Genomic DNA, 22,948 nt, shown 5'->3' with positions numbered 1-22,948 from the left:
AGCTGTACATGCTAGTAAGGGGAGCATCAGACAGATGGTCCAGGCATGAATCAGTGAATATATAAGGCGCTAGGGGGACCCTTTCTACCACAATGCCATGAGTTTAGATAAACTCTGTATCACCCATCCATGCAAACAGCAACTTAGAGAGAAAGAAGGGAGAAAGAGACACAAAAAATTGGGTTTATATATCCAGTGCCATTATCCTTTGTCTAAAGAGATTATTTAAAATAGCAGTGGCAATGAAGACTTTGTTTTTGAAATATTCCCAAACATTTACAAAATTAAAATAATGAAGATAGCAAAATTAGAAATCTCAAAAATACATTGTCAACAAAACTAGATGACAATATGTCCCCACAAACCCGAGAATACAGGATGATGAGCAGTACCAACTAAGAGGCTAGATCCTTGAAGGAACAGCAGCTGCAGAGGAAAAAGAAGGCAGGAAAGTAGGCTTCTAATAGCCCTAGGAGCTTGGGACCTCATAATCTGTCAACAGGTATCTACTCCCCAAAGAAGAAATCCTCTGCAAGTAGTGAATTCCACACACACACCTGATAACAATTAAAACCAGCAGAGAGTTCCACAGTCCCCAGTTTGAAGGTGAGTGAAATAAGCTACAGAAAGACAGGATGATACTGGGGTTGCCTGAGCCTCCAATGCACTCAGAAAATTCAGCAGAAATTCTTTATTGGAAATATAGCACTCACTGAGGTATAGAACAATACCGAGGAGAAACTGCTGGAACCAGAGCCCTGCTTGGTCAAAGCAGGAAAATCAGGGTAAAGAAAGGAAATGTTTCAAATACCAGTGTGAAAGAGGCCCTTGCAAAGAGAGGAGACCTAACTCAAAAAGCAGTAAAACATAGCTATATGGAGAAGGCATTAAAAAAAAAACCCAAAAACACCTTTTGGTAATGGCAAAAGCAACCATAGATTTAGGAAAGTTCTCCTAGCACACCTCTATTTCCAATATTCTTAAAGTTGAGAAAAATGCATCTTATTCAAACATGACAACTGAAAAGGATGAAAGAGAAGATAAAGAGAACATCTGTCTGGAAATTGACACAATAGTGTAAACCGATTACACTTCAATAAAGAAATATACATATATATACACAAAAAAAAGAGAAAAACTATCTGAGTATAGAGACAGAATATAAAGACACATCCCAAATATTTCAGAAGCACACAAAGCCCAAATATTTCAGAATAAGTAAAAAGTAATTAACAAACATTTACAAACTCCAAAACAACAGTGTACATAGTACACTTGATTTAGAAAGATTCAGAAATAATATGACCAGGTGTTAGGTGATGAATTATATCCCTTCAAATTCAAATGCTGAAGTCCCTATTAGTTCAGAATGTGACTGTTTTTGGAGATGGGGGTCTTTAAAGAGGTTATTAACTGAAAATGAAGTCATATGGGTGGGCCCCCTAATCTAATATGACTGGTGTCCTTCTACAAAGAGGAGATTAGGACAAAGAGACACAAAGGGAGGACCACATGAAGACACAGAGAGAAGAAGACAGCCATTTACAAGCCAAGGAGTGAGGCTTCAAAGAAACCAATCCTGCCAACACCTTGATTTGGGGGCTCTAGCCCTCAGAATTGTAAGGAAAAATAAATTTCTGTTGTTTAAGTCACCCAGTCTATGGTACTTTGTGATGGCAGCTCTAAGTAAGATATTAGGCAAAAGAATGATAGAAATAATATAAGCTAACTGAGCTCAGGAGCAAATATAAATGAAAGATAAAGAACTCAATACTTACAGAGAAGAAATTCAAGTGTGAATAGATACCACAAAAGTAAAGGAAAGGAAATAAATTGCACAAGGTGAAAAATTGAAAGAGAAAAAAGAAAAGAAATGAAAAAGAGAAAGTGATAGGTATAAGAAAAACAAGCAAAGAAGACCCAACATACATGTAATAGGTGCTTGTAAAGAGGAAACTCAAAGCGATAGAACAGAACAATGATGATTAAAAGTCAAGAAAAAATTTGCCAAGTAAAAGGGACTTAAACATAAATACTACAGGGTATACCATATATCAGATGGAAAATTTGACCCCACTCTATATCAGTAAACTGTAGCCTGCAGGCCAAATCTAGCCCATCTTCTGTTTTTGTAAATAAAAGATTTATTTGAAGACAGTCACATCTTTTCACTTACATATTTTCTAGGGTTGCTTTCACACTATAAGAGAGATGGGTACTTGCAACATAGACTGCAGTGTCTGTAGAATATATAATATTTACAAAGAAAAACTTTGCTGACCCAGGTCTATGCCAAGATTATTCCAGTAAAAATACTGGAGTGAAATAAAATGAAATAAAGAAATGAAATGAAAAATGAAATAAAATAAATTCACCAAACATCCTGGACAAAACACAACATCACTTAATGAACAGCACTTCTAGGGCAAAACAATACTCTATGTCAGTACACAAGAGAATAACGCAACTGAGATATGAAAGTAAAGAAAATAAGAATCAAAGGTTTGATTTTCAGCTAAATTGATGTGCAGTTATAAAGCCCACAGTTACATGGTTATTAACATGCAAAAGCTCAGGGAAAAAGATCCCATGAGCTCTTCCTGGGATGCCTCAGGGAACAAGCTTTGACAACCAAGACATGATTGGAGAAGCTTTAGAATGGAATATATGGTGATCACTAAGCATATTTCACTGTAGCATTAAGATGAAATATCACTTATATGTGGAATCTAAAAAAAAAAAAAAAGCCAAATGAACTTATTTACAAAACAGAAACAGACTCACAGACATAGAAAACAAACTTATGGTTACCAGGGAGGAAGAGGGTGAGAAGAGATAAATTGGGAGTTCGGGATTTGCAGATACTAACAAATATATACATCAAATAGATAACAACAAGTTTATACTATATAGCACAGGGAATCATATTCAAAATCTTGTAGTAACCTATGGTGAAAAAGAATATGAAAATGAATATATGTATGTTCATGTATGACTGAAGAATTATGCTATACACCAGAAATTGGTACAACATTGTAAACTGAGTATACTTCAATAAAAAAAGATTAAACGAAGAGGATAACAGTGACAAAATACGTGAATTGTCTGCTCTGACAATGTAAACATAACTCTGGAAGAGGTGAGAGAGGATCTCAGGGAGACATTCAGGAAAGCAGGCCATGCTTGCTGACTGTCTTATAGATATGAAGTGATACTGAAAAGATATTACTTTAAATTAGCTGGTGGAAGGGAAAAGGAAAGAGAAATGTCTCCTGGCTAAGTAGAACACTGCTTATGACAGGAAATGAAGACCAAAATCGTTAAAAAGGGCTTTATATAAGATTGTTTACCATGTCTGCTAGTCCGTTTCTGTTTTGCAGATGAGTAGATGAGTTAATAGTGTCCTTTTTTTTTTTAGATTCCACATATGAGTGCTATCACATGGTATTTTTTCTTTCTCTTTCTGGCTTACTTCACTCAGAATGACGATCTCTAGGTCCATCCATGTTGCTGCAAATGGCATTATTGTATTCATTTTTATGGCAGAGTAGTATTTAATCATATAAGTATCTCACAACTTCTTTATCCAGTCATCTGTCAATGGACATTTAGGTTGGTTCCCTGTCTTGGCTAATGTAAATAGGGCTGCTATGAACGTTGGGATGTATGTATCTTTTCGCATTAGAGTTCCCTCTGGGTATATACCCAAAAGTGGGATTGCTGGATCACAAGGTAAGTCTATTTTTAGTTTTTTGAGGAATCTCCATACTCGCAGACTTAGTGAACAATCTTATGGTTACTGGGGAAAGGGGATGGGAAGGGATAAATTTGGGAGTTTGAGATTTGTAAATGTTAGCCACTATATAAAAAAATAGATTAAAAGAAGTTTCTTCTGTATAGCACAGGGGACTATGTTCAATGTATTGTAATAACCTTTAATGAAAAAAAAGAAAACAAATATATATATATGTATATGTATGACTGAGACATTGTGCTCTACACCAGAAACTGACCCATTGCAATTGACTGTACTTCAATTAAAAAAAAGTGGGACTATATAATATAAACAAACATCTCTTGTTTTTTAATCTCTATTTTACTTATTTCTCCCTGATCTTTATATTATTTCCTTCCTTCTGCTGACTTTTGGGGGTTTTTTTCTCTTCTTTTTCTAATTATTTTAGCTGATAGGTTAGATTGTTTATTTGAGATTATTCTCTTTTTTTGAGGAAGGCCTGTATCGCTATAAACTTCCCTCTTAGCACTGCCTTTGCTGCGTCCCATAAATTTTGTGTGGTTGTGTTTTCATTTTCATTTATCTCAAGGTACTTTTTAATTTCAATTTTGATTTCATTGGCCCATTGGCTTTTTTAATAGCATATTGTTTAATCTCCATGCTTTCCTTTTTTTCTCCTTTGTTTCTCTGTAGCTGATATCTAGTTTCATGGCATTGCGGTCAGTAAAGATGCCTGAGATAATTTCTATCTTCTTAAAATTGTTGAGGCTTCTTTTTTGCCCAAGTACATGATCAATCCTAGAAAATGTTCCATGTGCACTTGAAAAGAATGTATATCCTATTTTTGGGGGGTGTAATGCTCTGAAAAATCTACTAAATCTAATTTTCACCTCACACCAGTCAGAATGGCCATCATTCAAAAGTCCACAAATCACAAATGCTGGAGAGGCTGTGGAGAAAAGAGAACCCTTCTACACTGCTGGTGGGAATGCAGTTTGGTGCAGCCACTGTGGAAAACAGTATGAAGATTCCTCAAAAGACTAGGAATAGACTTACCATATGACTCAGGAATCCCACTCCTGGGCATATATCCAGAAGGAACCCTACTTCAAAATGACACCTGCACCTCAATGTTCATAGCAGCACTATTTACAATAGCCAAGGCATGGAAACATCCTAAATGTCCATCAGCAGATGACTGGATAAAGAAGAAATGGTATATTTATACAATGGAATATTATTCAGCTATAAAAAGACAACATAATGCCATTTGCAGCAACATAGATGTCCCTGGAAAATGTCATTCTAAGTGAAGTAAGCCAGAAAGAGAAAGAAAAATACCATATGAGATTGCTCATATGTGGAATCTAAAGAAAAAAGAACATAAATACAAAGCATTAACAGACTCACAGACATAGAATACAAACTTGTGGTTGCCAAGGGGGCAGGGGGTGGGAAGGGACAGACTGGGATTTCAAAATTTGCAAATACTGACAGCCATATGCAGAATAGGTAAACAAGATTATACTGTGTAGCACAGGGAAATATATACAAGATCTTTTGGTAGCTCACGGTGAAAAAGAATGTGACAATGAATATATGTATGTTCATGTATAACTGAAAAATTGTGCTCTACGCTGGAATTTGACACAACATTGTAAACTGACAATAATTCAGTAAAAACATAAAAAAACCCTCAACATCTCACATAGAAGGTAACTTTAAAAAAAAATCACAAAACTTTCTGAATAGCAACAGTAGTACTTACGAGGGAGAGACAGAAATAGCAAAGAAGACAGGTTCTAGAGGGAATACACGTGTCCATTGGTAGGCGGTTACCAAGTTGACTGTGATGGAGCCACGTGATATAGTATGAAGCAGCTGTGAGAAAGAATGGGTGACAGCCACCCAGTACATGCTGTTCTACAAGGTCTAGAGCAGTGTGCAAAGCATGCTGTGTGTAAGAAAAGGCAGGAACTACACAGATGGAAGAATTGCTTATACTAGGGAAAAAAACCATGACAGGATAAACAACAAATTGATAAAATGGTTACCCTTGGTGAGGGCAGCCAAACTAATGTGTCCAGAACCACCATGGTTAATGCCTTTTGTAGATCAACAGAAGTAGAGGGGACTGCTTTCTGAAAAGGCATCTTAATGATACTAGTTCTGACATATAAGTAGAATGTGGACAACCTTTAGAGACAGGATAAAAATGAGAACTGCCAACTCCTGAACATACAAGTAAAAACTCCTACTGTCTCTACTTTAGACCAAGAAAAGTCTGCATAGTCTGCTTATCGGTGAAACTAGTTGTCTTCTTAATTACTGCTTAACTTTGAAAAACCTTATTCTTTCTAGGTACCTTTAATGGTTTCCATCCAAAGGGGTCCAAGGTTGCAGGCATCTTTATAAAAAATTGGGCTCAGGAAAGTCTTTGGGGGGCTCACTCCCACCTTCTGCTCCCTATTTCTACTTATCTGGCCTCCAAAGTCTCCCTCCATTGGCCTTGTCACCTAATGTCTCCTCCTTGGCCAAAATAAACCTTCCTCAGAGGTGCCACACTTTGATATTTTGAGAAAGCTTAAAAAGGAAGAAACACAAATGGATTTGGAGAGGCCTGTACAAGGTGCCTGTCTTAAGAAGGACCAGTCCACAGTCAGCAGATATTTCAGACAAAGCCTCTCCTTTTCCCCTTTGCTCCCCGGGTGGCAGTTTTATCACTGCCACATTCTACATTTTGTCACAGTCAGCATTCTCTGTGATCACCTCTATTTCCTTTCATCTCAGGCCTTCTTTGTAGTGATTGAGGTATAATTAGATAGAGCCAGAATCCTTTTGTTTTATCATATTTGCTATGTAGGCTTTATCGACTGACACTGGGAGGGACACTATGGTCTGAACTGTGTTCCTGGTGCCAAATTGGGATAACCTGTTCTCCCCAGAGGAGTGCTCTCCAATACTTTATGACTACTGTGTATCCAAACTCCACATCATCAAGGAATGTCCTCCAAGGACAAATAACTTTCAAAAGGGGACAAAGTTCCCATGTTCAGGCTCCTACAGCTCTGCCTGAAAATGGCCCTAGTGCTAAAGACTAAACGCAAGAGACAGAGGCCAGAGGTGCTGCTCATTATCTACAATGCCCAGGACAACCGCCACAACAAAGAATTCCTGGCCCAAAATGTTCATAGTGCTGACACTGAGGACCTTGAATTAGGGTACAGTTTAAATGTTGTCACAAAAAGACCTAAAAATATAGTGGTTCAAACAAGGTAGAACTGGATGCGCCTTTGTCTAAGATGGGAAAGGTGGACCTAAACAACACCCAGGCTCCCTAACTATTGTTGCTCTGCATTCCTCTGCAGTACTGTCCTTGACAAATGGTTGAAGCTGGCTTTCCAGCCCCACCTTTACATTCTGACCCACACCTATGAGTTTACTGGGGCTGTCATAACAAAATACCACAAACTGGGCAGGAAATGACAGGAATTTATTTTCTTACAGTTCTGGAGGCTGGAAGTCGAAGATCAAGGTGAGGCCTCTCTCCCTGGCTTGTAGGCAGCTACCTTCTCGCTGTATTTCTATACGACCTTTCCTTTATGTACAAGTATCCCTGGTATCTCTTCCTCTTCATACTAGGTCACCAGTTGTATTGGATTAAGGCCCCATCTTTATGACCTCATTTAACCTTAATTAGCTCTTTTAAGGCTCCATCTCCAAATACAGTCACGTTAGGGGTTAGGGTTTCAACTGATAAAATTTGAAGGGCCATAGTTCAGTCCACAACACCATGGGAAAGGAGAAGAGAAATCGGAGGGCAAACGATTCATTTTTTATGGGTTTGACCCAGAAGTGGCAGAAATAACTCCCTCTAACGTATCATTGGCCAGAACTTAGCCACATGCCCAACCTAACTGCAAAGAAGGCTGGGGAATAGATTCTTCAGCTTGGCAGCACGTGCTCAGCTAAAACTCAGGGGCCTGTGTCACTACACAGGAAACTATGAAAGAAAGAGAATTTTAGAAAGTGGAAAATGATAGTTTGTCCTCTTTTTTTTTTTTTTTTTTGATGGAGGTACTGGGGATTGAACCCAGGACCTTGTGCATGCTCTACCACTGAGCTCTACTCCTCCCCCACCACCTCTGTTCTCATTTTTGATCTAGCATTTCCTCAACATAATGCCTCCTGGACTCACCCCCTCTACCACAGCCCACAGGATAATGATACCTATTCCTACACAGGACTCAAGCACCGTGGAAAACACACCCACCCCCAGATACTTTTTCATTTAGAAGAGAGTCACAAAACTGCAGCCACAAGAAAACACTTAATATTTCCCCAGTCCAGGTAAATTTACTCCCACCCTGAGACACCATGTGTCTCTTAATTTTGTCTCTAGAATTAAAGAGTAGTGAGAAAGGCTTTGTGGTCACGGACCTGGAAGAGAAAATCCCTATGCTGATTACCCTTAAATTAACTTCTTTTTCTGCCAGCGAACACTCAGATCTCTGTCCTTAATGACTGAAGCTGAGATGTGGTTCTTAAAGGCATAACGTTTGGAAAACTAACTCTGCACAGAAGCTCATCTGTTAGTATATTAACAACCATCATATGTAATGTATTTTAAGAATGACCACAATATAATATTAATACACTTTATTTTAACATGTATTAGCTCAGTTAATATACTGACATTGAATAATTCTAATTCTAAGGCTAAATTTGCAGGTAGTTTATGCTGCTAACGGCTAAGGCCATCATCCAAGTCATTCGGGGAACTTCAATAATAGACTGTATTTATGTGAAATATCATTAGGCCTTGATGGGCGTAATGGAGCAATTACTCCAATGGGAGCTGAAAGAGGCTGATCTTTCACAACTGTCCAAGGAGCACCAATCGAAGAGAGCCAACTCACCGTTCTTCTTGTAGAACATAATTTCGCCTTTGAATTCTGTTTTTTCCTCCAGCGACTTTTCTATCTGAAGCATCAGTTGCTCATTGGTTTCAACTCCAAATAAGAATTTGCAGCTGCAACTCTTCTGCATGACCTCTGTTCGGGCAAATCCAGCAAGTTCACAGAAGCCATCAGAACAGTAGACTATGGGGAAACCCTTAGCCACCTGGGCATTGGCAAGGATGAAGTTACTGTCTGTAGAAGAAGAAGAAGAAGACAGTCAACAAGTAAACAAGCATGAGAAATTCTTTGTAAATCAGAGTTTCAGTAGCAAATGATGAGCACCTGTGTTTAGCTAAGGTTACCTAAAATGCATGTCCCGATGTACTCAGGTGGAAAAGAGACACCTCAAAACATAAGATGGCGTTGACCAGCAGAAGTACATATTAAGGTCTGACTCTGGCTTGCATTTTGAAACACACCATGGAGGGAACACAGTATCCAGTGATCTGCTTTGAAACACTTACCACCTATCTAGCAGTGAGGTATGGTGCTTTTGAGCACAGCTTCTGGTTCTTTTCTTGAATCTGCCACTTAACTCACATGTTCTAAACCTGTTTCCTTAGGTTTGATTTCCCCTGAAGAAGACTCTGAGACAAGGATTTGAGTGTAAGTAGTTTATTTGGCAGATGATTCTAGGAAGTAAGGAAGTGGGGAGGGAGGAAAGGTAATGGAAGGTGAGGTAGGAAGGGGTTTACAGCGATGGGCAACAGAGGATAGTGGACATGTCTGGGAAGAACACAGCTCAAAATGTTCCCACTGACCAGAGAAAAAGCTGGGGTATTGACCCACCAGTGTCTATACCCCATTGGTTAGGGTCACTTCCAGGTTGTCAATATGTTGTCACTTTGGTCTACCCACTTGGGCTGAGTACACTCTCCGGAGGTCCCTTGGGCAGCACAATGCTAGAACCCACTGGTGTATAAGGAAATGGTCTGTTTGTGGACTTAAGGCTGAGTCAAGGAGATACCGGATGCTGTTACTTACTTTATAGGTACGTTGCAGGGATTAATGAGAAATGCATATAAGGTGCTTAGTAAAGTGTCTGGCACAAATAAGTACTCGAAACTTATTATTAAGAATATTATTCACATCTTATGACTATTGCATTAATAACTAAGAATCAGAGGATGAACAAAAATAAGATGATTGTTAAGTGCTTAGAGAACTCCTGGAGGAGAGCCTGAGAGGCAATATTTGGGGACTGTTCCTGAGGACAGATTTTTTGAGATGAACTTAGAGGGATGTTCACAGGCAAAAAGATGCATATTGGAGATGGGGTATACGATAAGGTATGTACAAAAGGTGTTGGTGGGTGACTATTAGGTACAGAATGAATTAGAGACCGTTATTAAATCACTCATTCATTCACTCATGAAACTAAAGTTGAACACTGTCAGTATAACCAGACAATATTATAGGCTGGGATTTTAAAGATGATAAAAAAAATGAATAAAAATGCAAAGAATTACAGCATAAGTTGTTAAATAAAAACAAATCATGATTCAATACAGTACGCTGTTGGAAGAATTATCTGTCTGAAAATGTATAAACCCATACAAACATATATACACATATATGAAGTATTTATGCACACCTAAAACCAAGTGGAATAAATTTCTAGTAACTGTAGATGTCTTAAGATAGGGCAACGATGGGCAAAGATAGGAACACTTATTTTCGCCACATTCCTACTATATCCTTTGAATTTTATACCATATGCTTTATGTATTGCTTATTCAAAACTAGTATGTTTAAAAGAGGTTTGCAGCAGCATCATATCTTTATGCCATGAGAAAAAGGGAATTCTAGCTACTTCTCGGTGGCTGGCAGGAAAGCACTGAAGATCTGATCCATGGGCTTTCCCATCTCTTTCTAAACATGTTGCATGTTTCCATAGTCTATTGTCAGCTGGCAAAACCATATCCACTCTACTCAGTTTTGCTCCAATCAGATCCAAAGTCCAGAGCACAAATCCTACTGCTAACATCTGAATCCTCCCTGGGCTGGGCTGACCCTTCTCTGTGCCCCAGTCACCCTCTCTCTGGGCAGAGAAACCAGAGCTTAAGACCCACACTGGGAAGCCTTCAGTGGCAGATTGCTTGGAGGCCATGAGAGTGAATTAAATTTTCCAAGACTAATAGTTAATTCTCTCACACTTTGCCGAAGCATCTATTGACAGTGTACTATGTGTTGGACTTTGTTTCAGGTGCAGAGGCAAAAAAAAAAACAAAAAAAAAAACCCAAAAAACTTAGATTCAGTCCCTGCTCTTAAAGATCAGTTGTGAACCTACGGGAGTTCCCAGCGAGGTCCAGAGTGGGGCGCCCTTCCACTGAGGCCGTGGTCTTAGTCTCACCAACTCCACTCAGCTCTGGGTCACATTCTAACCCTAATGTCTCTTCCTCCCGCCATTCTAAGAGCTTGCTTAGAAAATGCAAATGCATAGTATTGGCAAAGTATACAAACATCCTGAAAGAGCCTTTAAAACATATATATATATATATATATATATATATATATATATATATATATATATATATATATATATATATTATTTATTTGTTACTGCATTATTTAATTATTTTGTCCTGGTGAGGGTGGAGGGAGGTAATTAGGTTTATGTGTTTCTGGAGGAGGTACTGGAGAATGAACCCAGGACCTTGTGCACGCTAAGCACGCACTCTGCCACTTGAGCTGTACCCTCCTCCACCCACAAAAGAGCTTTTAATGTGTTTTCAGAAGCCATTTTTCAGCCGACCACTGACATGTTTGTTGACTTTGTACTATATGCCAGATGACATGGTTCTACCATATGGCAGGTCCCAGGGTGAGGGGACAGGAGGTGTTAAATGGTGAATAAGGTATAAGTCTCTAGCTTTAGGATATTACCGCTTAACGAAAGACATGCATGAATGTCAGTAACGTTAAGACACAGCAGATGATAAGTCCCAAATCAGTGGTACACAGATAGTAAGTACCACCGGAGCGGAGAAATCGGAGATCCTGGGCTGCAATAAGGATTAGCTACGAATAAGGCAAAAATTTTGTAACAAAAGTCCTGGAAGGTCAGAGCAGATGCCCAGATGGAATAGGCTCAGAGGACGAATGGAGAAAAAGGAGTTGGAAACAGAGAATAAACAACATCACATCTTGTTCTGAAGTCCAGTTTCCTAATATTTAAGTAGCTACAATAGTTTTATTAGTATTTATCTGGTATACCTTTTCTCCTCTTTCCACTTTCAACCCCCTTGTAAGGACTTGTATTTTATAGTTGTGTCTTGCACATGGCATGCATTTAAATTTTTAAAAAGTACAGTATGAAGATACATCCATCAGCCTGAGACAAATATATTGGCTTTTATTATAATTACTATATTATATTGTTTTGTTTTTGTTTTTTTACCAACTCAATGTATGCTTTCTCTTCACTGTTTTGTCACTTTGCCTTCTCCATTTTCAGAAAGTAGGAAACATAACATACCTTAAAAAAGATTTAATAGCAGTATTTAAAAACAACACTAAACACCAGTGGAGCATTTATCTAGTGAAAACCCCCATGTACACGACACTGATTGTATTTCCTTCTTTCCTCAAAGAAAAAGCCCATATCTTGAATTCTTTAATAATTACCCCCAATTTATAGTCTTCACCGCTTGTGCATGTATCCTTATGCAACATGCTGCCTGTCTTTTTTTCCTGATTCTTATAGCACAGATTATAGCATTTCATTCTACATATTTTTCAGTGATTTTCTTCTTTTATTAATTTCGTTAGCATCTTTAGAATTGTTTATGGACATAAGAAAAGAGCCATCTCTCAGAGCTACAATAAGTTTCTAACAAAAGCCGCTGAAGGATTCCCCAAATTGCCCTAACTGTGTGTTTCCATGAAGGATTATCCTGTGTTTGGGGTAGTTAATTCTTCCTGCAAATATTCTGAAAAAAAAAAAAAAGCAAAAAAAAAGTTATGTGCTTGGCCTTTTCTGTTTATACTTAGCACTTGTCCTTGATATGTAAATTGCATTTCAATTCCAAAGAGAATTGAGTGGCTGTCAGAGCCCCGCAAAGCTTAGCGTACTAGAGACAGGAATAGCCCTTCTGTTTGGGGAAGAGTAGCTCCTTCTATCCAGCTATCTCCTCAGAAACAGATGCTTTTTTTGAACACCAGTCCTGGAATCTCCAAAGAAGAAACCTGACATTTACCTTAGAAGGATGTAAAACAAAGCCACTGCCATAGTGATTACGCACCTACCATGGGTATATCCCTATTGATGCATATGCTAAGGGTATTTAACCTTCTAAAGAATCAATTATGCATCGAAATGCCACACAGCTTTTCCCTGCTTGCTTCTAGGTCATCCTTCTGTGTAAATTCAGTTTCGAAGTGCCAGTAAACCGTAAGATCTAAATGTGTTTACATTTTAGATGGTTGATTGTTTCTCTCGATACTTCCTGGATCCTCAGAGGGGGATCTCAGGGCTGGTAGAGACCCGGGTCATTTGCTCCAACTCCCCACTGCGAAGTACCACTTTCCCATTCAAATGGAGAAGTACTATTCATTGTTGACTTCCATGTACACAGGGAATGGAGGTTGGAAAGGAAAGATATAGAAAGAAAAGAAAAAAGAAAAAAAAAAGAGAAGACAAACATTGATTCACTACTAACTCCTTTCATCCTTATACTTGGCCCATCTTTCAGATGAGAAGACTGAGACCTGGAGGAGTTGAGTTTCCAGTCCAAGATCCAACACTAGGGATTAAACGCCATCTATGCAATAGACAACATTTGCTATATTGTGCATTCTTTCAGGAAAGAAGTGACTTGTTCTCTATTTCCAGCACAAATGGGTTAATTCCAGAAAAATATTTTTACCCCTTCAGTCTACAAAAAGCCCAAAGTCACAGATTTTTTCCTATAGAAATCATTTATTAAAAGTTCATTGATGACATCTCTTAAAACAGTCTGGGTCTCTCAGCGACTTCTATGTCACTTCCTCATTTCCTCCAGAAAGTCAGTAGTTCAAAAATACAAGAATAACTTTCTGGGCTCCAAAATATTTCGCACAGGTCCATTCCAGAGTCCTGCAGTAGGCAAAGCAATGGAGTTGCTATCGGTTTCTGACTTCCTCATGCCCTTTTAATGTAAATCACAGTACTTCTAAAATGTCCCCATTGAAATATCTTTCTACTGGCCGAGGCCAATAAATGTGTATTCCAAGAAGCCTGAAGGCATAGATCTAAGCTCGCTATTGTTTTTAAATTTCATGGTTAACTTAAAAATCCATCAGAATTTTGCCTTCTACTGCGCTGGCTGCATACTTATGCTCCTTTGGGTGTTTTTATTTTGTTTTAACATGGACCTGTGAAGTTTTTAATTCAATTGAAATTTCAGGAAGATAGACTGTTTGTGTTCTATGACCCTGTGCACACCATTTAGTACACCTCTACATCGCCTAGGTTAGAGAACAGGCCTGGAGGTAGAACAATGCACGCTCAAGAGAACTGGGGCAGATGCAATCACTCCTCCCCACCACCCCCAGTACCTAAAGACAGCCATCTCAGCACCCAGTCTAAGAACTCCCCATGGGGCAGACCCCAGGAGCCAGCCACCAATGGAAACACTGACCAATACCAACTTAGCATCAAAGAGAAGCCTGTTTCCCTCTGGCTCTTTCTGCCAAAAAACACAGACATTGAGACTTGGATGGTCCAAATCTTTACTTCTGACAAGTGCCTCTGACCTCGGTTCTTTTACCAAATCCTGTGTTGTGCAAGCAAGCGCTCAAAGGAACAAACTCTGCCGAAAACACAGATGGGCACATTTGAATCTTGCAGCCTTCATTTCCTTGCAGAGGGGAAGAAACAAACATGAAACTTTCATTTTCTTTTAATGAGTTGCCCCCAAGCTTTATGAAGTGCATTTACATACAGGCCCAGCAAAGACAACATCTGTAACACCCCTCGTGCTGTCAGTCACAGCCCCTTCAGAGACTGCTTTACCCAGGCACGTAGAGTATGAATATCTAAGACTCTTAAATATTTAAAAGATCTTTGCACTTTATATTGATTTCAGGGAGCTTAACTGTATCATTTCCAAGCACGGTGGCATCTTTATTTGATTAATGGTGCTGGCCACAAGCTAAAGTTCTCAGTCTGCCCTCTGCCAAAATTTAGAAGGCTGCTTGGAATTGAGGACTTTTCTAACCTCATTTTAAGACGCAGATGAAAAATTTGCAAAGAGGGATTCTTACCGTCAGTACAATTTACATATCATCTAGTAGCACACTTCAAATGGTCATATTGCTGGCTTTCGTCATTCATTTATGGTTTGATTTTTAAAATACTGTATAAACGATCACTTCAGGCAAAGATTAGAAGAGAACTCTGTAACAAAGCAAAAGTCCAAGCTGGAAGCCTAGTGCTAAAGTCGTAGTAGACAGCAGGAAATAGTATGATAATATCTTGCTCTTCACTATATACAACAGCCAAGACATGGAAACAACCTAAATGTCCACTGACAGATGACTGGATAAAGAAGCTGTGGTATATTTACACAATGGAATATTACTCAGCCATAAAAAAGAATAAAATAATGCCATTTGCAGCAACATGGATGGACCTGGAGATCGTCATTCTAAGTGAAGTAAGCCAGAAAGAGAAGGAAAAATAACACATGATATCATTTATATATGCAATCTAAAAAATAAAAAGACTAACTTATTTACAAAACAGAAACAGACTCATAGGCATAGAGAATAAACTTATGGTTACCAAGGGGGGAAACAGAGTGGGAGGTGATAAATTGGGAGTTTGAGATTTGCAAATACTGACAGCCATATGTAAAATAGATAAACAAGTTTATACTGTAGAGCACAGGGAACTATACTCAATATCTTGTAGTAGCTTACGGTGGAAAAGAATATGAAAACATATATATGTATATTCATATATGACTGAAGAATTGTGCTGTACACCAGAAATTGACACAACATTGTAAACTGACTATATTTCAATTAAATAAATAAATAACTAACTAAAATCCATCAACCCTCAGAATATTCGAAAATTAAAAAGAAAAAAAAGAATATCTTGCTCTCAAGTCCAGTATCAAGTAAACACAGAGACACATTGAAACAGACGGGCTTTACCACCTTGCCACTGAGGCTAGCAACATCCTCCTCACCGGGAACTTCTTAGAAATAGACAGTCTTAAGCCTCAGGGCAGACCCCCGAATGAGAATTTTTATTTTAATAAGATTTACATGCACATTTGATAAGCTCCTTTAGAACATCACTGGAAAGATCTGGAAGAACCTAGCCACAGGAAATGACCAAGGGAGGGCATCTGTGTGGCTGAGGACAAAAAAGGAAAGGAGACTGATTTTCATTATAAGCCCTTTTTTTGAATTTGAATTGTGTACCAAATGCATGTAATTATTTATTCAAAAACATCTTAGAAGGTATTTAACCATTCACCTGAATGGCTAAATAAAAATAACTTGGTATGCTGTACACCAGAAACTTACACAACATTATAAATCAACTATACTTCAGTTAAAAAAATTTTAAAAACGGATAGTAATCTTGATGAAGTAAAAAGAACCCAGATGAATAAATGTTTAAAATTCCAATCAACAAAGATAAAAGCTCATTAAGACAATGGAGGAGGGAATAAATTAGAGGAGTTTGGGATTAATAGATAGAAACTGCTATATATAAAATAGATAAACAACAAGGACCTACTGTACAGCACAGGGAACTATATTCAATATCTTGTAGTAACCTATAATGGAAAAGAATCTGAAAAAGAATAAAAAAAATACATATAACTGAATCACTTTTCTGTACATCTGAAACTAACACAACATTGTAAATCAACTACACTTCAGTAAAAAATGTAAATTAAAAAAAAAGCTCATTAAGACAAATACATTTTAAGCAAGTTTAGTATACTCTTCATTCTAATTTGGTATTAGCAAATTTTGCAAATTCCATTCTTCAGCTGTGTGCACGTCAACAGTGAGCTGTACTATTTCCTTTCAGGTGTATTGTCTCTTAGAATTCAGTAAATGAGTTTAATTTCTAAAGAGAATGATTTTTCATTAAGACAGGAGGATAGGATTCATCAAAAATTAAACAAATGGGAGAGAAACCAGAAAATCTCAAAGGCAATAACAATAAAATATGTTTGATATTTTGAACCCACAATTGATTCTCTACAAATATGTTTGAAATAATATGAAACTGTGCCCCAGTCTTCTTTGGCTCTTGGCATATAAGATTAAGTCTCTTAGGCAAAAATGGTCTTTCACACAGCCTGTTTAATTTCTTAAAAATTAGTAGTGTTATCTGTACTCTGCCATGGGATGTGTCCTCCCAGGGACAGGGGCAGGGGGCTTGGTTTGTTGTGTTCATTAACAGAATCACAACTTCTAGAACAGTGCTCGGCACATAGTAGGTGCTCAACAGATATGTATTAAGCAAATGAATGAAATACACTTGTAACCTACTCATCTCCATTAAAGCACACCAGATGAGGGCATTTTTAAAAGCTGAATCTATTGTTTTATTGTTTAACAGGAAATCACTGAGAACTAGCACCTTTGCTTTAAAAATAAAATCAAAACCACTCTGAACAGTCCATGTCATGCTCATAGTTTTCAACCTGACATGTTCCTTTTAGTACAGTCTTTGGTAAGCAGAAATAGGAACTTTTGTTTTATATTAAGAAGCCAATTAGGCGAAAACAGAAAGCTAAATAATGCTAAACAAAGCCCTTTCTCCAAAATATGCAATGAGGACATTATGAGGCACTTTCACTCAGTAGAGAAGACTACTGTGTGCACATGTGTTCAGCATTTTGGAATCATTAGGGACTCTTTTGGGGTCATTAAGGGGCTACTGTGAAATTTTCTAACCCAGGATGCTGCATTTTAGCCGCTACCCAAGTGAAGGCTGGCTCCCCTGTTCTGAACAGCACCTAGAGACAAGAACTCGGTATGATGTAAACACCTCTGCATTTGTATATCCATTCTCCCCACATTTTCATTTTTATGATTTCTGTCCCTTCCAACCTCTCCTTCTTCAAATCAAATATGAACCGTAGGTGAGCTTCCTGCAAGGGTCAAGTTTTTTTCTTGCTTTTGCAAAGAACAGGGGAGGAGAGAGCACAATGTTTGCTATACTTTCTCCCTTTTCAAATATACACAATCGGATGATATAAAAATCCCAGCTCCCCTGACTCAGAAGAACTGTAAAGGGGAGAGAGAGAGGTGGAAACTGACAAGGGAGGGGTGAGCTCCTTGGTAATCGTGGGGCCTGGATTTCCTCGCACAATTCTCTTTTTTGGGGGACTGGGGGAGGGGGAAGCACCTTTCTTCTTCAGTGTAATTTTATTCTCTTAAAAAAATGACCAAATATGTAGCTAACTGTGGTTTAAATTTTACACCTCAGTAAAACTTTTCTTAGGGGTTTATTTAAAGACAAAGTAAGACCGTAAGACAGTATTTTTGTTCTAAAAGACATAGTTATTTCTTTTGGCATCGTACTGAGCCACTGAAAGGCAGATTAAATGGAACCTCGCAAATGAAACCAGCCGTATTCTATGAATACCCAGATTCCCAGAATATTTCATTTAACTTCTCCCCCGATTCTCCTCCAGCACAACCTAGAGTTTGCTTGCAATTATGTTTAATTCAGAGACTATTACCTTTTAATTTCACACCAAGTAGAACAGGCTTTTAACTTCAAACATATATGAAGATTTGAACAAAAAAAAAAAAAAGGCAGGGGGATTAATTTAGCAGAGACAAATTAGTGTGCCCAGTGCCCCAGAGACTTTCCCCTCTCTGGTCAAGCTCTGTTTGTATTCTGTGGAAGCTAATGCCATTCAAATGTTTCTCATGATTTGGGTAGCGTTTTCCAGAACCTCATCTGTCCCCTGCACAGTGTGCTCTGCTTCACAGTCCTCACGTTAGATTAAACAGGAAAGATGAGTGCTTTTACAAGAAAGAATTGTGAATTCGGTAGCAGGAAACACAAGAGCAAACTAATTTGATGGCTACAGATAGTCCACGGCTGTAATCTTCGTGTTTGTACTATAGTGTCTCTGGAATAATGCAGAGAGCGTGCAAAACTTTAATTAAGGTGATATCTGCAGGTCTCTGGGAATTTGTGCTAGAGATGGAGACCAGGGGAAAAGAAGGAGGTAATAATGGAGAAACAAGCCAACACAGGCGAGTGCTGAGTCCGCATTAGGAACCTGAGATGCCTAGGAAGGAGGCAGCCAAGTAAATGAGACAGAAATAAAGCAGGTGATAGGTGTTTTTATTAAGCAGCTATGACATGCCAGGGGTGGAGGGCAGCATTTTGCATTCCAGCTCTCACAAGAGCATCTGATGCTGTGATTGTAGATGAAGGGGCTTTGGCTCAGAACGGCTGAATAACCTAACGATGTAAGTTAAAATATCCTCAGAGCCACTGTATTCCTGATCTCAGTGGATGACAAGACGGGAAGGAGAGCTGGGATCTGCACAGGGACATCACCAGGCCCACTGTTCCCCAGAGAGCAGCCCCCATCCACTTCGTCCACTGCAATCTCCCTGGTTGCTTATTAAGGCTGCAGTGTCTCAGGGCTCACCCCAGGTTGATGAAAATTACAATCTCAGGGATGGGAGCCCTTGGACCTTCATTTTAAACAAAATCACTAGATGATATACTTCCCCTCCCCCAAATTGAGACCTCTGCCCCAACAGAAGGAGGTTCAGATTATACACCTCGGCCCCAAGGTGGGAATGGGGTAGATGAGTATATATTCAATCCGTAAGGTTTGGGAGAATTCTGTTCTAAATACTAACTCCTTTGATTTTTATGATTTCTTACCATCCTAAAGAGACTTTTCATAATAAGCTCAGAAGCTCAAAGTCTGGGGACGATTACACAGGTCAGTATCTAACCTGATGCCCCATCCATAATCCTTCAAGCCCTCCTTGCCATATCTCATCTTGTGGTTGCACAAATACGTAGTGGTGGGGCCCTCACCCTTTCACCAACCAGCGAGACCAGCGCTGGGACTGTGAAGCCACTAAACCAGCTCACATGTGGGCTTAACCGCTGCCCTTGGTCTTATGACCTGGGACAATCTTTGCAAAGAAGCCCATGTCTATCACTGTCCTGTTTTAAATTCTTTAAAGGCTTTCCAGCGCAACTGGAATGAAACTCAAATGCCTCTACCATGGCCTGTGGTACCTTGACTAAGATTTCACTTGCTCCCTTCCTGGCACCTGATACTGAAGAATGGCTTCTTCCCGGGTCTTTTCATCCCCAAGGTTTTGTCTGTGCAGTTTCTTCTCCCTGGGTTTTATCTTTCAGGTCTCATACCAAATGTCCACTTTCCAGAGGGTCCTTCCCTGACTGTGTTATCTAAGTAAGTCACCACCCTCCCCCGTTTTTTTCTATCATGATAGCCTCTTTTTTCCGCTTAAGACTGAGTATTGCAATTTGTAATGACATTTCAACATGTTAATTTACGATCCGTTAACCACTCACACCCAAGCCCCCTGTACACGGAACTGTCAACAAATGCTGAATTCTATCAGCAAATGGTCTGTCACTGTATACCCCATCACCAAGCACACTATGGGGGGGTGTTTTTTTCTAACTAAATATTATCTCACACACACACACACACATTTTCCCATTCTCCTGAGTGAATGCAGTCAGTATGTCTCAGTTATGTTGACGGAGCACCACGGTAGCCACTAACCTGCAATCTAGAGAAAGCTCATTTCTGTTGATGATTAAATTTCAGGTTGAACATCTTTTAGACCTAAGTCATGAGAAGGTATAAATATGAAATAAAACATATCTGGTGAACATTTTATAATTGGGATGAACACTGGTCTACATAGCAGATCGCTTAGAATTGGGTTCTGGCTCTCTGAATGATAAGCTGTGTGATCGTGGCCAAGCCACCTGCCTTCGCTGGGTCTTACTCGTCTTACATGGAAACTGAGGGAGTTGATTACATGATTTCCAAGGTTCTTTCCAGCTCAGACACACGGTAATTCAGGGAGTTATTAAAAAGTGACTAGAACTTAATGACTGCAATGAATGATGTAAAGGCACTGCATACAATTTTAAGAGAGGAAGGGAGGAAGGAAGGAAAGAGGAAGAGAAAAAGGACAAAAGATAGAAGGAAAAAGAGCTTGAATATTAGAGGCAGAAGGAGCATCTTCAAACAACATGGAATGTCTCAAACTCTAAAGTACTTCTGCAGATTTGGGACAGGGTTGGCGTGAGAGATGGCAGCACACGTTTCCAACCACAGCCAGATTCTGTCTCTTTTTACCTGGAGAAGAGGGCAAGGTGGCTAACTTCTCTGAACTGTGGTGTCTTCCTCTTGTAAGACAGGAGGTGATTATTCCTTCACATGAAACACCTAACGTAATGCTTAGAATTTAAAAATGCTGCTGCATAAATTATAACTTTAATATTTCCACAGGTATCATTTCCAGTATTTCTCTCTCTGGGACTCAACACTCAGATCAGTTAAAAATTGTAGAAAGGTTTTTTATTCAGGAAACTAATTTGTATTGTATTCTAATTATACAGATAGATTCATCACTCATTCCGCAAATGGAAGGAAGGAAGGGAGCGAGGAAAGAAGAAAGGAAGGAAGGAAAGAAAGAGATGTGATTCAGATAGTGACAAATGCTCTAAGAGTAAAGTGTAATTTAAATTAGCATTATCGGGAAAATCTTCTCTGATAAAGTAACATTTGAGGAAAGACCCAAGGGAAATGAGGAGTGACCCATGCAGATACGCATAGAAAGTACTGGCGACCCTTGAACAACATGGGTTTGGATGTGCAGGTCCACTTATACATGAATTATTTTTCAGTAAATAGGTACTATGGTACTGTGTGATCTGAGGTTGGATGAATCCAGAGATGCGGAACCTGCAGGTACAGAGGACCTACTTAAAAGTTATATGAGGTTTTTCTACTGCCGGAGAGTTGGTACCTCTAACCCCTCTGTTGCTCACAGGTCAACTGCATCTCCAGGCAGAGGCAAGAACAAGTTCAAAGGCACTGAGGTGGGAGCCTGCTGAGTGTGCTTGTGGAAGAGCAGGGACAGCCAGTGGGGCTGGAACACAGTGACCAAAGGGAACTTTGGTGGAGATGAGGTCACAGAGGTGGTGTGGGGGAGCCCTCCAGATCATTCAAGGATGGTAAGCCTGGTAAGGACTCGAGGTTTTACTCTGAGAGCAATGATATGATCCTGGGGGGGTTTCGAGTCTGCAATGAAAGGTCCACACTGGCTGTTTTGTTTAGAATAGCAGGTAGGAGCCATCCTGGTTAGACCAGTTAGAGGCTATCCTAATAGTCCACTTACAAAGGAGGTGATCTGGACCAGGATGGTAGCAATGGAGGTGATGGGAAATGGTCAGATCTGAGGCATCATCATCAGAAGGAGAGGCTGAAGGGGTTTGCCAATGGATTTGATCACAGCAGGAGAGAAAAAAGGAATCAAAGAATGATGCCAATGACTGTGTTAGACTAGAAGGGGAGAGGTGCATTTTATGAGATAAAAAAAAAAACAACTCTGCAGATTTGAGGTGTTTCAAGAGATTGGTATTTATACAATGTTTCAGAAGCTTATTAAGCATCCAAGAAGAGAAGTCAAGTAGGTAGTCGAATAAACGAGTCTGAAGTTTAAATACAACATCTATGCTGAAGATGAAAATGAAGACTTAACGGAATTAGATCATTGAGGGAGTGAGTTTAACCAGAGCAAAGATGAAGTCTGAGGGCTGAGTCCCGGAGACTTAAGAGGCTGGAAAAATCAGGTAGAAGGCATCAGATGAGAGTGGCCAGTAAATTAGGAGGAGCACCAAGGAGGTCATGAAACCAGACGAAACATATCACGTTTCCAGGTCAATACTAAGTATATTTCATATTGTAAATGTGATTTGCAGGATTTATTTTTAAATCAATATAATCATATTCTGAGTCAGAGGACACTAGGAGAGATGTGGGTGGTGACACCACAGGCGCTGTAGTTAAAAGAATGACCATAAAGTTACCACATGGCTTCCCCGCGCCCTTCCCTGCTTTGGGAAGGTATAGATGTATGGGATGGGTGGTAAGAGAAGGTTCTAGATCAGTCAATGAGTCTTTGAGGCAAGAGTCTAATTACTATGAGTTCAAATGAACTTACTTTTATTATAAATGCATGCTTTCATTATCCAATTAA

At 39.1% G+C, this 22,948-nt stretch overlaps 1 protein-coding gene across 5 annotated transcripts in view; it reads right to left on the bottom strand.

Moving 5' to 3' along the window:
• KCNH8 (potassium voltage-gated channel subfamily H member 8) overlaps positions 1–22,948 on the bottom strand; it is a 353,661-nt gene that overhangs the window by 241,327 nt on the left and 89,386 nt on the right. Inside the window, exons 1-3 of one of the 5 annotated variants that reach the window (XM_072947108.1) lie at positions 21,716–21,814; positions 20,458–20,520; positions 8,656–8,889 (exon numbers count right to left, since the gene is read on the bottom strand). In XM_072947108.1, coding sequence (XP_072803209.1) covers positions 8,656–8,785 — 130 coding nt within the window. In that variant the 5' untranslated portion in view covers positions 8,786–8,889; positions 20,458–20,520; positions 21,716–21,814. Of the gene's footprint in view, positions 1–8,655; positions 8,890–20,457; positions 20,521–21,672; positions 21,815–22,948 lie in introns of those variants that run through there. The other 4 variants (XM_072947009.1, XM_072947044.1, XM_072946967.1 and 1 more) reach the window with 4 other exon arrangements.

Source organism: Vicugna pacos, chromosome 1 (assembly GCF_048564905.1).
Source record: "Vicugna pacos chromosome 1, VicPac4, whole genome shotgun sequence".
In the NCBI taxonomy this organism is placed as follows: domain Eukaryota; kingdom Metazoa; phylum Chordata; class Mammalia; order Artiodactyla; family Camelidae; genus Vicugna; species Vicugna pacos.
This window is presented reverse-complemented; position numbering and strand designations above follow the sequence as displayed.